At 37.8% G+C, this 15182-nt stretch overlaps 1 protein-coding gene across 1 annotated transcript in view; it reads right to left on the reverse strand.

The window, feature by feature from the left end:
* Window positions 1-3982: 3982 nt before the first annotated feature.
* LOC125271050 (regulatory-associated protein of mTOR-like) overlaps window positions 3983-15182 on the reverse strand; it is an 81010-nt gene continuing 69810 nt past the window's right edge. The window contains exons 3-4 of the mRNA XM_048194991.1: window positions 5406-5508; window positions 3983-4811 (exon numbers count right to left, since the gene is read on the reverse strand). Coding sequence (XP_048050948.1) covers window positions 4678-4811; window positions 5406-5508 — 237 coding nt within the window. The 3' untranslated portion in view covers window positions 3983-4677. The remainder of the gene's footprint in view (window positions 4812-5405; window positions 5509-15182) is intronic.

Genomic DNA, 15182 nt, shown 5'->3' on the forward strand with positions numbered 1-15182 from the left:
AGAACATAAATAGGGTTATCAAAGATCAAGTCTTGATACAGGCAGAAATTGGGTTGATCTGCTGCCTGCCGTATTGACAGAAATTAGAATGTCACCATCAGCAACAACAAAGATGTCTCAGTTTGAAATCCTTATGCTGCGTTCACACCTAGTTGGATGCTTGAACATTTTGAAGTCAGATGCTTCAGACGCGCGTAAAATTCGCTCAATTCGCGCGTCTAAACAAAGTGTGTTCAGATGCGAATTCGCGTCATGGGAGGGGCTTTCATCTCTTTCTGCACAGATCCTCTGAATAAACACAATCTCGTCAGTTGGAAACCTGTAGCGGCAATTTAACTCAGTTATGCTGGCCGACTTTTGCTAGCTAGAAGGTGGGCTAGTATCAACGGCTAAAATCATGCAAAAAGTTTTACAACTAACCAGATTGTCCGATTTCTTCGCTTATTCTCTTCCAGGCAAGGTCCTTTTTATTCCTGTCTCGATAAAAAATATAATGACACATCATAGAGCTCAGGGTGGCCACACACAGCGACATCTTTGTTCTGGTCTCCACCACTGATCACATCATAAACACGTTACTACCAAAGCAGAGTCCCTGATTGGTTAACGCGCCGTGAATTTACGCCAAAGTTCAGATTTTTCAACTCGGGCGTTTGGGCGTCAGACGCTCAATTCGCGCGTCAGCCGCGTGAACGCTCAATTCACGCCGCGCCATTCGCACGTCAACGGCCGATTCGCGCTGCGCTAGACGCTTGATTCGCGCTGCAGGACACCTAGACGCGCGTTTACATTGACTTAACATGTAAATCAGACGCCTCAGACGCCCCAGACGCTTTCGGTGTGAACGCAGCATTATGGGTAGACCTCTCCCGACCCCATGGGTCAGAGGTCGCGCTGGCAATTTTTCCACAGGTGACACGGAGGTGATCATCACGGATTATGTGGATTCCCTGATTAAAACTTTGAATAGCATCAATGGTGATGTGTCTCTCTCTCTCCCTCTTCCTGCAGAAAAACCCACTCATCCTTTCGTTCCAGGACAACAGGTGCTGATAAAGTGTCTGAAGCCCACAAAACTGGGTGAGCCGAAGTATCTGGGGCCCCCCGCGGTGATTGCTGTGAGGAGAACAGGAGTGCTGACTGACTTCCAGCCGCAGTGGATCCATGCCAGACGACTGAAAGCAGCTCCATCCCAGTGGAACGTTCTGGTCAATGAGAAGGAGGAAGCCAGTGAGCCAAGGAAAGATCCGAAGGAAGGTGAACCAAGACGTTCAACGAGGAGAAGAAGAAAGAGATTGCTAGAGATCTAGAACCAGCAATAATTATCATCGAAGCTCTCTAGCCATGATTGCTAAATTGATATTTTACCTGGTTGTGCTGACAAATGCATTTATTCACATACAAGCTGCTGTTAGCACTGGTAATGAAACTTGGGTACATTATGAAGAAGAACCACATGCCTTCGCAGCTAATATGTGGTGGACATTAGCCAACTACACTGCTAAATCTGAAGGAAAAACAGGTGACTTATGTTTGCACAAAAATGCCACATAGTGCTTCTGGACCACATGTAGAGGTTAAATCACCAAGAACAGAAGAAGAATTAGAATGCCCTCTTTTTGTTAGCATTACTGGAATGATGGCTCCAAATAGAACTGCAATATGGAGTTGTGGAAAAAGTAGAATAATGATGCTTGCAACGCAAGTACATGCTAAAGTAACAACCATTGGCTCTATTCCAGACTCACTGTTATGTATGGAGAGAGAAACTGGAACAGTGAGACTGGGGGTAATACCTAAAAGTAAATGTAATCAAACATACCATCATTGCGAGATAGAAAATATGTCTTGTTGTATGGGTTGCATTTTGCATTATCCAAAAGCTAATATGACTGAGTGTGTTCTAAAGGAACACCACATCCTATATCTACTATGATTGCTTATGGATGGGCTAATCCTTTTATTCAAGATGTGTGTTCTAAATATTGTGCACTTGTGCCAGGTCAAAATTGCTATAGATATGCTCCTGCTTCACGGGGAACTAGAGCTGTCAAAGATTGGTTTTGGCTGTGTGGACATAGAGTCTACACTACTCTTCCAGAAGATTGGAGTGGAAGATGTGCTCTAGTAACTTTGGAAGAATATTCCATGGTTATTAGACCACACAAACATCACGTTATGACAAAACAAAAACAGAAAAAGAAACGCTCCCTCTCTGGTCACAGTTCAACTAGTAGTTTGAGTAGAGATAATCCAGTACCAATGCAACATTGACTCTAGACTGGTACTGAAAGATTCTTTGAAGCAATGTTTCCAGGAGTAGGTGTTTCTAGTCTTCAAATTGAAGTTGAGTTTACAAGATATGAGCTAATTTCATTTATCAATACTACAAGAGACACATTGGCTGGTGTTCAACAGGAACTCCGAGGGCTCCGTTTAACTGCCCTGCAAAACAGGCTGGTCTTAGATCAATTAACGGCGGCAAGGGGAGGAGTCTGTGTTACTGTTGGTACCTCTTGTTGTACCTATATCCCTGAGAATGATGCAGATGGTCATTTAATCTCAGAGGGTTTAAAAAATATGACTAGAATTGCTCAAGAATTACAAGGACGAGAAGTTACTGATAATCAAAGTGGGTTCTTAGCATGGCTCACAGGATGGCAACAAATGCTTGTATCTGCTTTAATTCCTATAGGTGTAATCGTATTTATTATGGCATTTATTATCTGTTGTATTATTCCATTTATTAGAGCTTTGATTAATCGTGCTATGAATACCTTTGTATCTTCTCAATATGCTTTGATGAATAGAACTGTTAAATGTTAGTAATTTTGAAGAAAAATGAAGGAAATGTTTGCAGAAGAATGTTGTGATTATGAAGGTAAAGAAAGTGATTGTATTTGTATATGAAAAAAGTAATGCTGAGACTTGGGTGTGGCAATTTTATTGCCAAAAGGGGCAACTGATAGATTTTATGTTGGTCTCAGCATTGAAGGAAAGTGGACAGAGGGTCCTTTGTCCTCTGTTGAAACTGTATCCTGTATGTTTTCACATATGGTTTTCTTTATGCACCGGAACCATTTCTATATAAGGAACAAGGCTCTACTAGGATAGAATGGGAGACAGGGAATGGTCCCTTGCTTTTTGTATTACAAGCATAGGAGAAGGTCTTTGGGATAGCAAGGAACTCCTGGATAGCTGACTGGGAGATGACCATATTTAGACTTGTTATTCTATATGTATCACATTCCTATACCATGAGCTATATGATGTATTCTCTCTTATTGGCTGAACCTATACTACATCCCTTGTACTCTTTCTATATATTCTCTCTTTTCTTATCAATAAAATGAGACTATATTCTCCCTCAGCGCTGAGTGATTGCTCATTCAATTGCCAATTAAGAGGTCTGGGATGAGGCACGAATTAGGAGCAAAAACCTAACAGAGGCTTTACTGGACTGATCAAAATATGTACAAGTGATACAGAACAAACACTTTGTTTCTGAGTGTGGATCAGCTCTCATGTGAGAATTTATAGTTTAGGAACAAAATGCCTGTAAAAGTAGCCACAGCCAACTGGACAGGTCATTTTAAACAACCACATTAAGGCTGCTGTACACCAGTAGTACTAAAATTGTGCTAAAATATGCAGCTCTGACTCATCTCTTGAGCAGTTTAGTCCAACTTTTCTAAAGAGACACGATCGTTTTATATGATGAACAGACTGAATTTAGGCTTTTATTCACATATAAACATTCATCAACTCACACATCAGTTGTTGTAAATGGAAGCTCAAGCATGTTTGCTTGACATGCGAGAACCAATGAGGTTCATTTTTGTGTGCTATGCAGCACGTTTGAGCTTCCGGTTATGTCCACTGATTAATGTTTATATGTGAATAAAAGCCTAAATTAAATATGTTCATCATACGAAGCGATCAAGTCTCTTCAGAAAATTTGGACAAAAGTACTCAATTCATATGGATTAGTTTTATGATTTCTTTATCAACTTTTTGAAGCATCAAAGTGTCAGTTGCGTAGCTGTCCATGGAGAGACAGAAAGCTCCCAGTTTTCATCAAAAAGATCTTAATTTATGTTCTGATGATCAAGTTCTGATGTTTTGTATTCCATACTATGGAAATCAATGTGACCCAAATCTGTTTGGTTACAAACATTTCAGAATATCTTCTTTTGTGTTCCACAGAAGATATAAAGTCATACAGGTTTGGAACATCAGGTTAAGTAAATGCTGACAGAATTTTCTTATTGGGTGAACTATCCCTTTAATGAATTTTGCTGTAACATTAAAGTTGCTGGACTGTGTATCAGCATGTGAGTATAAGAAGTGTAACAGTTCAGTTTGTATTGTTGTTTGGGTGTGGTTCAATATGTTATTGTGCCAGTTTTTCCACTCACAATTATTGACCGCTTCACACCAAAATGAGCAAAAGATGATGCCATTAACAGACTAACATGCTAACTCTAATAGTTCTTTAGTCACTCTCCAACAGCAATGACACCACCATATGCCTAATTATTTGCTCCTTTATATTCTTCTCTGAATCTGATGCACCGGTGGTAAGACATGAGATTCACTGCAAATATTCATACAAGACTATGGGTGGAAGAGGGTTTTCTTTTTTCCTCCTTTTTTCTTACAGGACTCATTTCAGCTCTAGTAGGTGTGTGTTTTATATGAGGTAACAGCAGGGTGGACAGCTCTTACCCTGGGCTGCCAGTTCTCATACTGTTTCTGCAGGTTGGCCCCTATCGTCTCCAGGGCTTTCTGTGGACTCATGGACAGGGGGTCTAGAAGATAAGAGAAAATACACATTACAGCATTACTGTAAATTCAGACACTGCTATATGCTATACACTAACACTATTATGCCAAATGATATACATTTTTTCTAAGGAATTGTCTAGAAGTACAAAAGTCATCCCAGAATAAAACCTGGCTGAAACACAAGTGAAATATATCAAATGGGAAAGCACTTAAGTTAGAAGCTAAAACACAAAAACAAAAAAATCAATTCTGTATGGATTATGAAACATTTCTGCACTGTACACACATCATAACTACTGAAATACAAAATAGTGATGTTGAACTAGTTTTCTCTGAGGAAAGTGTACATTAAATTGGTTTATAGCTGAAATCATAGAGGAAAGGAACTAAAAAACAATGTTTACTAAATCAAACTGGCTTACATAGAAATCAATGCCCACTGCGACAAACATTTATTCATTGTCATACATTCAACACTGCTTATTTCTCAGATTTTTCAGACATGTACAAAGTAGTCCATATTTATTACACATGCGCATCAGAAAAGGGGTGATGGTGGAACAGATTTACAACTGAGGGGAAAGTCATTGGATTGGTGTATGCATGAGCAAACTCACCTATCCAGCACTCTAGTCTGGCACAGGGTGACGTCTTGACTACATCAGGAGGGTCCACGCCAACATTGAGACATAAAACTAGAGCCACACTTACAGTTTTCATCTGCAGGAACAAATATGGGGGAAAAAGAAAACTGTAAGATAAAATTTAAATTACTCTAAAATCTACTGAAAAGATTAAAAAAGATTCAAAAAGATTCAAATCTTACTGAAAAGGTTAAATTACTCAAAAATAAAAGCCTTTATAAAAGCAGCAAAATGACTGCAAAAGATCAATGAATGAATTTAGATACTGATAGACTTCAGTTCAAGACAGTAGCCGCGTTTCCACTGTCGAACCAAAAGTGAGTGTACTAGTGCATGCCAGGGACGCATGTGTCGCATTTCCACTATCACTTGCGGGGCTTGATTGTGCATCCTCTGGGCTTACTCAGGGCCGAATAGCTTGGTCCAAAGCAGATGTGGTTATGAAGTAAGGTGGTGTTTATCTGAGTCAGGAGACATCAGGACCACTGCTCATTTCCCATGTTTTCATGTCAGGCTACCAGCTAACCTCAACATTTAAGACATTTTAAACAATTTTCAAAACACACTTTCAGAAACCAGCAAGTGTTTGAAATAAATTCCGATTGCGATCCAATGGGCATTCTGATCACTGTATGATGCAGAAACATCAGGGTGGGGGCAGGTCGGGAGTGGGACTACTAGGTGGAATGAAGGAAATTTAATTTAGTTTCAGAATAACTAATGGGGTGATAACTTGATGATATAAGTGCAATAATTCCAAATGAATTTCCAAAAGATAAATAATTCAATTCAAGTAAAAATTAAATTTCTCTTTTTCTTGCCATCCTGACTGTGCTGCCGCCCTAGGCAGCTGCCTAGTTCTATAGGTCTTTATCACAGTACGCGTGTTGTCACATCCAGCTTTGATTAGAAGCGTAAAGGAATTTCCACCTGTATTATTGTCAATGGACAGGTGCCAGTTTTGAGAAGATTTTACTTGAAGAAAGAAATTATAAAGAAGAAGAAATTATACTTGTTTCGTTTACCTTAACAATAAACTTTAATATTTAAAACTGTTTATTTAGACTTACATGATATTCTACAATGTATGTCATCTTTCATTTGAATGTGTAACATTATCTGAGCGAGGCGATCATCAGCGCTGCCGGTGTACTGACTGCATGAGATTAACGAGCAGCGCGCAGCTCAAGTTACTGCCAGAGGAATCATCGGACTGATTTCATTTGATTTGTAATGTTATTTTGTTTATTTTTGCAATATTTAACCACCCATTATTGTCTACAGCATAATGCTATCCAATATTGCACTCAAACACGGAGGATATGATTCATTTACGATAATCAAACCTGTTATTTTTGAATAATCGTCTATGGCCTGGACATATTTCTTTATTTAAACAACTTCAATTTGATGCCAGCATCGTAAAGTAAGTCCATGGGAAAAAAAAAAAAGTGAATATTTTTGTTTAATACAATAAATTTCCCCCAAACCTTTAATTTAATCCACCCAAAATAGACTTTAGTTGTATTAATATTTTAAGCTTTGTCTAATTAAAGCTCTTTAAAGTGATATGTTGTTTGCATTGTATTTTTGCAGTTCTGTAAGGTGATAAGACTCTGAAGTATTGCACAGACACATAGCCTACATAATGGCTTCTGCGCTCTCCTTTAAATAACGAAATATGCGTCAGAATATTATGATGCCTTTTTTCTTTGTTTCACAATACTCAATTAATGATAGTAAACAGAGGTTGGTGTCTTTAGAATAAGTATTTGTGTTTAATTTTACAAAAATAAATCACAACATTCCCGTGCTATGGGCACAGCCAATACTAAAGGCTGCAGCGGAAGTTTTTTAACGCTCCTAATCAAAGCTTCCGTTTTTCAAACACGGAAGTGTGATAAAGGCCTATAAGCACGTGATATCCCGACCATAGCAAATGTTATGTACTATTAACAAACTGTTCTGACTATGGTTTGGAATCAAAAAAAAAAAAAAAAAATTTATTCCAATTCTGGAATCGGATACTTATTATAAAATTATTATCGTTTCCTTTGTGTGCAATTTAATATGACTTTAAACCATTCAAGAGCAAAAAGACGTCCAAAACGTGCTCAAAAAAAGCTGCCTCTCATACTGTATAGTCCTCTTTTGTGTCTTTTTGCACTTGAACGGACAAATACACACAAAAATGTCAAAATATACTGGTAAACAATTGGTTATGTCATATGCCGGGTTCAGACTACACAACATTTTTGTCTGTCACAATAGTCACTGTGTCAGATTACACAATTTTGACTCCTAAAATCTTGTCATGTCGTGGACAAGAAACATGTTGGACTACACATTGCTACCCGACCATTCATTGCGTGCCGATGCATACTGTCATCGAGAATATAAGAATATGGACTGACAGAAAGTGCTGTAAGCCTAAACAAACAATGGCTAGCAGCGTCTTTTGCTCTGTCTTGTTGTCAGAAAAGCCCAAAAGTGGACACATATCTGGATTGCATAGATATTTGGATTTCCACCAAAGAGAACTGAGATAACATATGTTTTATTTACCTTCTTCACTCTGTCACAGTAACTTAATCCCTCAAGGAAATATCATAAACACAGGAGTATTGTTGCCATAGCTCCACAAATATTTCCTCCATTGAAAATTCCACCTAGCAGGAACGATATAATTGTCTCTCTTTCATTTCGGCATGTTTGAAAGCATGTAGGAAGGAGCTTCTGTGCTTCTATTGGCCAGTGTCACACGTGACGGAGCTCGTCATGGATGACTGAGAAAAAAATTAAACATGCTAGTCTTTCTGTCGTGACGTCGTGAAGCATCGCAGACATGGCTTCAGTTGTCATTAAATATGACACACTACACGAGCTGAAACGATTGAATCTTGCGTCCCGATACCCACTGTCGTTTACGAATCCCCACAACACCCTAAGGGTGTACTCATTGTACTCACACTAGGCACGGTTGCCTTGAACCGAGCTCGAGCGCGATATTCCCCCCTCCCCACTCCCCCGGTGGCCTGCACTCACACTGCACTTAACGTTCCAGGCCGAAGCACGCTTACGTCATATACGATGCAACTTTTTGAATGGAAGAAAACAGGAAGAAATGCACAGATACTGCCTAATATATTTATTATTTATGCCGCGCAGTGATTTTCACTTGCACATATGAGAGGATTATTGCAGCAGCTGACGTTAATGTAGGAATTTAAAGCTTTACTTTACATTAAGTGAACGTAAACAGTTGATAAAGAAAACACATGTGTAATAGTAGGGCTGGGCGATATATCGCATGCGATTCTCACGCGCATTTCGTCAGTAAAGCCGGTTTCCTGATTACCACTAAATCGCCATCACCTGCTTTCAAATGGAGCGCCTTTTAATAGACAAAGCCGTAGTTCACGGAGAAGCCACGCAAAATCGCGTTCAGTATCGAAGATGAATCGGCTTCGATAATGAACCCGATTTTGCGTGGCTTATCAGTGAACTACGGCTCTGTCTATTAAAAGGCGCTCCATTTTAAAGCAGGTGATGGCGATTTAGAGGTAATCAGGGAACCGGCTTTACTGACGAAATGCGCATGAGAATCGCATGCGATATATCGCCCAGCCCTATGTAATAGTATACTGGATCCGATATTGGATCTTAAAGTGACAGCAGCCTAATATTTCTGCTGCCGTCTCTATAACAACATTAATCAATCTACAAAATACAGAGAAAACTCACTCGTTGTTCTTGGCTGGATAACTTTTGTAACTATATTTGCAGACCTGCCAACCTTGCAAAAAATTTTCGAGTACCAGTGTGACAGGATGTGAGACATGGGGGGGGGGACAATGATTAATATTGCATTGCATAATGTGTTCTTATACAAACTGACAACCACAAGTGAATCGCATTCATATATTTAATATGGACTAAAAAAATTTGTTTGCAATTTCAAGTAGGCTATATTTACATACAACTAACCTGACAGTAGAGTCTTTTATACAGGTTTTGTAATGAAAACTAGTCTAATATTAAGAAACCCTTAGAAAACAGTAAACATTGAGTTTACATGCAATTCATTTAAAATACTTAATTTATTATTCCAATATCCAAATATGATACTAAATCCCACAGAAAAAAAAGGGTTTCTATTTGTAACGTGCTGTCCTTGAATTACAAACAAGACAAACATTTGCTGAATAAAGGTTAGCCAATACAAACATATTTATAGAAAACAGTTGACAATGAATAGAAAGGACCAATAAGAGCAAAATGAATCGAGTATTCAAGAATATCAAGTTAGTCCAACATATAACGAGGGCGGGGTTGTGTTAACTAAAGCGTCTGTCATTTAACGAATCTTAAAAACATGGGTGGATAATTAAAAATGTTTTCTGACAAAAAAAATAACACAAGAAAGAACAAATTTTAAACCAAGCACAGCAATTTTCATTTTACAATGATTTTCCCCGTTTTTCCGTTTGTGTATGAGAGAGAGCTCGCGCAGCTCTGAGACAACGGTACTTTTAAATGCATAAGTAACTAACGTGCTAGTTTTCATACAATAAGTAGGCTATGTAACATAATTAGGTACTTTAGTTAGTATTAACACAATGACGTAACAGATGTAGGCTACGTTTCTCAACACTGAGAATAAATAAATAAACGCCTGTTTTTCCAGACTCGCGCTTGTCAGCCAGTCACACATCACAACATTTTCATAATCACTAAGCCATATAGCGATTTCAATTTTATTTAGATTTGTTGTTCAACATTACTTGAGCATTTTATACCCGTTTACCTTAAGCAGTCAGAAGTACCGTGACTAGTACTGTCCTCGCTTGAGATTTCAGTCACTGAGATGGCGTGAGTGGAAGGAGGATCGAGCGGGATTTTTTGTTGCCGTCTCTTTTTATTGATAGGCCGTACGCATTTGTCAATCATCCCCTCTTGCTATTTGGGAAATGAGCCCAGCGCTCAGATTGGTCGAACTCTTTCTTTTGCTCCATAGGCAAAAGTTGCTTCTGTAAGTGTTAGGGGTGCATCGATTCAGATTACTCATGGTTCGATTTGTATCACGGTTTTAGGCTCACGGTTTCGGTACGGTTCGGTATGTGTCTATGTTCAGGTAAAAAATGACTACTGTCAAATAAAAATAAAGAAAATAAGAACAAATAATCAAACGGCACAAATAAATACAGTAAAGCAAAGATACAAATAAATAAAGCTTTTCAGGTTTTTCCATGTATCCAGTTTTCAGGTACATAATTTGAATAGCTAATAAAATGTAAAACAACATTGCATGTAATCTTCACTGTATAAATTAAATAAAGATCAATCATTATTAATTAAGTTACTATTCAGTCTTGAGCAATGAGTGATTTCCTTGTCTTTTGCTGTTTAACATTAAAAACACATTCAGACAGCAGGAACGAAAGGGCTGCTTTCTCTTTAAGACATAATACATGGATCAGTGCACTGATATTGAACACATGCATTCTTTCTCAAGTGTATAAGTTCACTTAAGACATAACCAACTATGCTTGCTAGGATACTCGCCAAGACAGGCATGTTGACATAATTTTGCGTGAATTTGTCCGTTCAAGAACAAAACTTGAAAGAGACCTCCATATTTGCGCACTGTACACGCGCTTCGGCGTGCGTGTTTCGGATGAGTGCACAAATCTTCTCACAGAGCTTGCGCAAGTTCTCTTTTGCGCCTTGCACTCGAATGTTTAAATTGGCAAGGCTTAAATGAGTTAGTTTAAACGCAGATAGCAACATGTGCTGTTCAGGTCTCACCTCCGCTCGTGAGCTATCAACACCCGGGTGATGACAGCGTAAATGACTGCTCATATAGAGCATACGGCACTCGCATTGAACAAAGTTTAGGGGAAGCCAGAATGCGTATCCATTGACAGAAACATACATTAGCCTAACTCTGTTTTATTAATTTTCTGCAAACCATATTATAGATGTGTATGCATCGTCAGATGAGATGAACCGCAGTGCAAGTGTGTGCCGAACCGAGTGTGCAGAACGGTACAGTTCGATTTTTTTTTACCGAGAACTGTTTCACCCCTAGTAAGTGTGCCTGTTGATATTTGTTCATGGTATTCCGCTACAATTAATTTTTTTGCAATAAGACTTAGAATAAATGATGATATAAATGATATTCAAGATTTTTTTTTTTTTTATTTTTTTTTTTTTTTACCTTTCTGGAATCGAACTTAGGAATTGATAGGCAGAATCACAATAAATGGTTTTGGAGCTGCACGATGCTTGTTAAATTGAGAATTACTATTTTCTTTGTTTCAAACAGAGATAACGATTCTCCCACGATCGTGAACAAACAACTAAACAAAATAATTTACTAGAGGTTCTGACAAAATGTTAATTAATTTTAAATACTTCACTTGTTTCATTACTAGAGGATTCAGCGTTTTTGAATGAATCTCTTGAATGAATTATTCAATGACAATATTTTTTTTTAACGTTACTTGTCACCACCTGGTGGCATAATGTAATCGATACAATCATTATTTGAAGTGGCAAGTTACTTTCAAAAGGTGATTTGCGCTATTTTGAACAATACCATAGAAATCAGTGTTTATATCTGAACAATAAACTTTTATCCCAGTACTTCTGTGATAATATGAATATTTGTAACACAGAAATAATGAAACTTTGTAGTTGAAAAGCCTGTTTGTGAAGCTGTTTCATACCTAAAATGTATGATAACTGCTCTCCATGGCTCAGCGGCAGTGCAAAAGGTTCTGGTGTGATTTTGTCAAATGTTTAATAGACATGGGAATTGTTATCATTTAGGAATGAGATTGCATGGGTGTTCCATTTTCCACATAGAGCTTTACAGGGAGGATGGGAGGATGAACTTAGAGTAAGAAGAAAGATTAAATCACTCCATCATGACCATAAGAAAGGATGGGAGGGGCATGTGACTGACAAGCAAGTTGCTGATGATCAGCATTTTGTTGATGATAGCACAGACCCAATCAAGTCAGCTACAGTTAGAATTAGATCAAGAGCAAATATAAACCACAAAACATAAAAAAATAATAATAATAAAAAAAATAATCCAGGGCTCAAATGTGAGGATTGCTATAATATTTGTCATTGTGTACAATTACCACAAAAAAGTACATGACACTATTCACTATGGACCTACAGTTTATATAAATGAACTCTGGTGTGCAGGTTCAAACAAAAAAATTGTTTCATACTAGTACATATTCTGACACTAGCTATGTTTCCATCCAAAGTTGTGAAATTAATTGGAAATAGCAAATTTGGAATATCGCATAAAACATTTGCGAATAAGGCCTATTTCCATCCAGTGAGTCTAAGAGAACAAAATCGTCATTTCCTGATAAACTGGCGCTAAATATCACTGAGAAAAATGGAAGTTGCTGCAGTAGAAGCCACTGTATAGTTTTCGTATATAACAAATGACTTGCACCTCAGAGCACGCAGACAAAATGCAATAAACGATGTCATGTTATCTTGCATTCAGATGCCTGGTGTTTGTGAACGCAATCGTGTGAGGCGCTTCTGGGAGGGAATTATACCGAACCACTTTAACGGCAGACTTTGCTCAGACATTACAGAATGACCAAAACAGCTTTTCAGATGCTGTGCAACAAGATCGGTCCGCTGGTTGGTCCAGTTATGCCTTCCCATCGCAAAGTCACGTCTTTGATGCACATCAAGGAATTTATTCAGTAAAAGTGTTTACATTGTAGTTTACACGCATGTTTTCGAATCGCATCGTTTTTTTTTTTTTGTTGTTGTTTATTTTTAAGTTTTTATTCCATTCCGTGTTGATCCAGGCCAGCTGGTATGGTTACAGTTTCACTTTCCACTGTGGGGCTGATAACGGCCGCTCTTTGGAATGTAATACAAAAGCGTCAGTCGTTGCCTTGGTAACAAAACAGTTTATAAATTTATGATATGAGATGTAAATAACGGCCGCGTTATGGAGGATGATCATATATTTCTTATAATTTTATTAATAATTTATGTTTACATCGCTCAAGTAGAACCCTTAGCCAGCTACAGAGAAACTGGTAGCCAGGCAACAGACAAGTGACCAATCCTGAGTGGCGATGTCACTTCACGTATTCTACCAGCAAAAAAGCAAAAATCAAAGCATAACTACATAAACTTAATGTCTAATGTTAAAGTTTGTTTTCACGTTTGACATAAAGTAGCTCTACGATGCTACGCTCATTGTAAGCAGGACTTGCCATCATTGTGTGTGAGGTAGGGGTTGGTCGATCTACTCCAAGTTTACAGGTCGAATGTGCGACTTTGAGTGGCGTTTCAGACATTATTTCCAAGGAGGTGGGGAAAGTCCAGATTCAGAGTGGTCTGGAACGCAGAATAAGGTTGGAATTACTGACGACTCGTTTTGTCAGTTCAGAATCAATTTTTTTTTTTTTTGAGAGACAATAACTTTATCATGCACTTTGATCTTTAAAAATTTGCAGACCTTTTACACTCACAAACAGCTATATTACACACTGCATGAAAGGTAATATCTGAACTACCTTTGTGTTTATTTAAGAAAGGGGGGGGAGGGGACAATGCATATTAATGAACATTAAGACAATGTAAATATGCCAGATTATAGCCTTAGGCTAATTTCCATCTGCAGACCCCATGGCAGGTAAGTGTTACACATAAAAAGAAAGAAAAGAAGGAAAAAAAAAAAAAAAAAAAAAAAAAAAAACTGTATACACAACACAGTAAGACAACACAGACACGCTAATACAACAGTCAATATTAAAATACACAATAGAACAGCAACAAGTTAATTAGAAGAAAAGAAAAGAAATAAATAAATAATTTACAGGTAATCTGTATTGCACTGAATCTAAGAGAGAAAGAAAAGTAGTGATAAAATATGAATATTGCACAGGCCCGTCTTACCAACTCAACTTATAAGAATGCAGTTCACATATGATCGCATGTTTGGGTCTCTCTCAACCACTGTTTCAATTGTGTTTTAAAAGTAATAAAAGTTGTACATTCTCTCACAGAAAGCGGGATGCTGTTCCAGAGCCTTGAGCCCTGAAATGACAAAACATTACACAAAACTACACTGCTATAGTTCATATAACAATACTCTGGGACAGCAGAATGTTACTTTTAATTCTTTAAAACCACTTTTTAGTCAAATTTGAATGATATCTTGATTTGGCCAGTCGTGCAGTCCAGTGTTAATTTCATTGACAATTAATGTGTGTCAATTTTCATCAATTTTCGTCTAAAACATTTTTTCACAGATGAAATTGAGAAGATAACTGAATGAAAAACAGTTTTGAATGGCAAAAACTATGACGAAAATCTATTGACATTTTCACCAATGAATAAAAACAAGACGAAAATTTTAGGGAGGAACGATTTGGGAAGTGATCCAACCAGAACTTATGTCCTGCATGGTAGATGCATATATTAGAATTGTAACATGCTGATCTACCCGACATAAGTTGGCATACACTTGCTGCATGTCTCATAAAATGTTCAAAAGTGTAAACGTCTGGGGGAAAGAAAAGAGCAGACATATAGATAAATGTAAAAGCGCAAAATAGAGCTGAATTCAGTTCGCCTCACAAAATATTCGATTTGGCGAGTATTCACATAAACACATAAAATCAGTTATGGCTTAAGTGAACTTAAACATTTGGGAGAATATCGGATGTGTATCAGTGTATTGGATCCATG

The sequence above is a fragment of the Megalobrama amblycephala genome, linkage group LG7, assembly GCF_018812025.1.
Source record: "Megalobrama amblycephala isolate DHTTF-2021 linkage group LG7, ASM1881202v1, whole genome shotgun sequence".
Lineage (NCBI taxonomy): Eukaryota > Metazoa > Chordata > Actinopteri > Cypriniformes > Xenocyprididae > Megalobrama > Megalobrama amblycephala.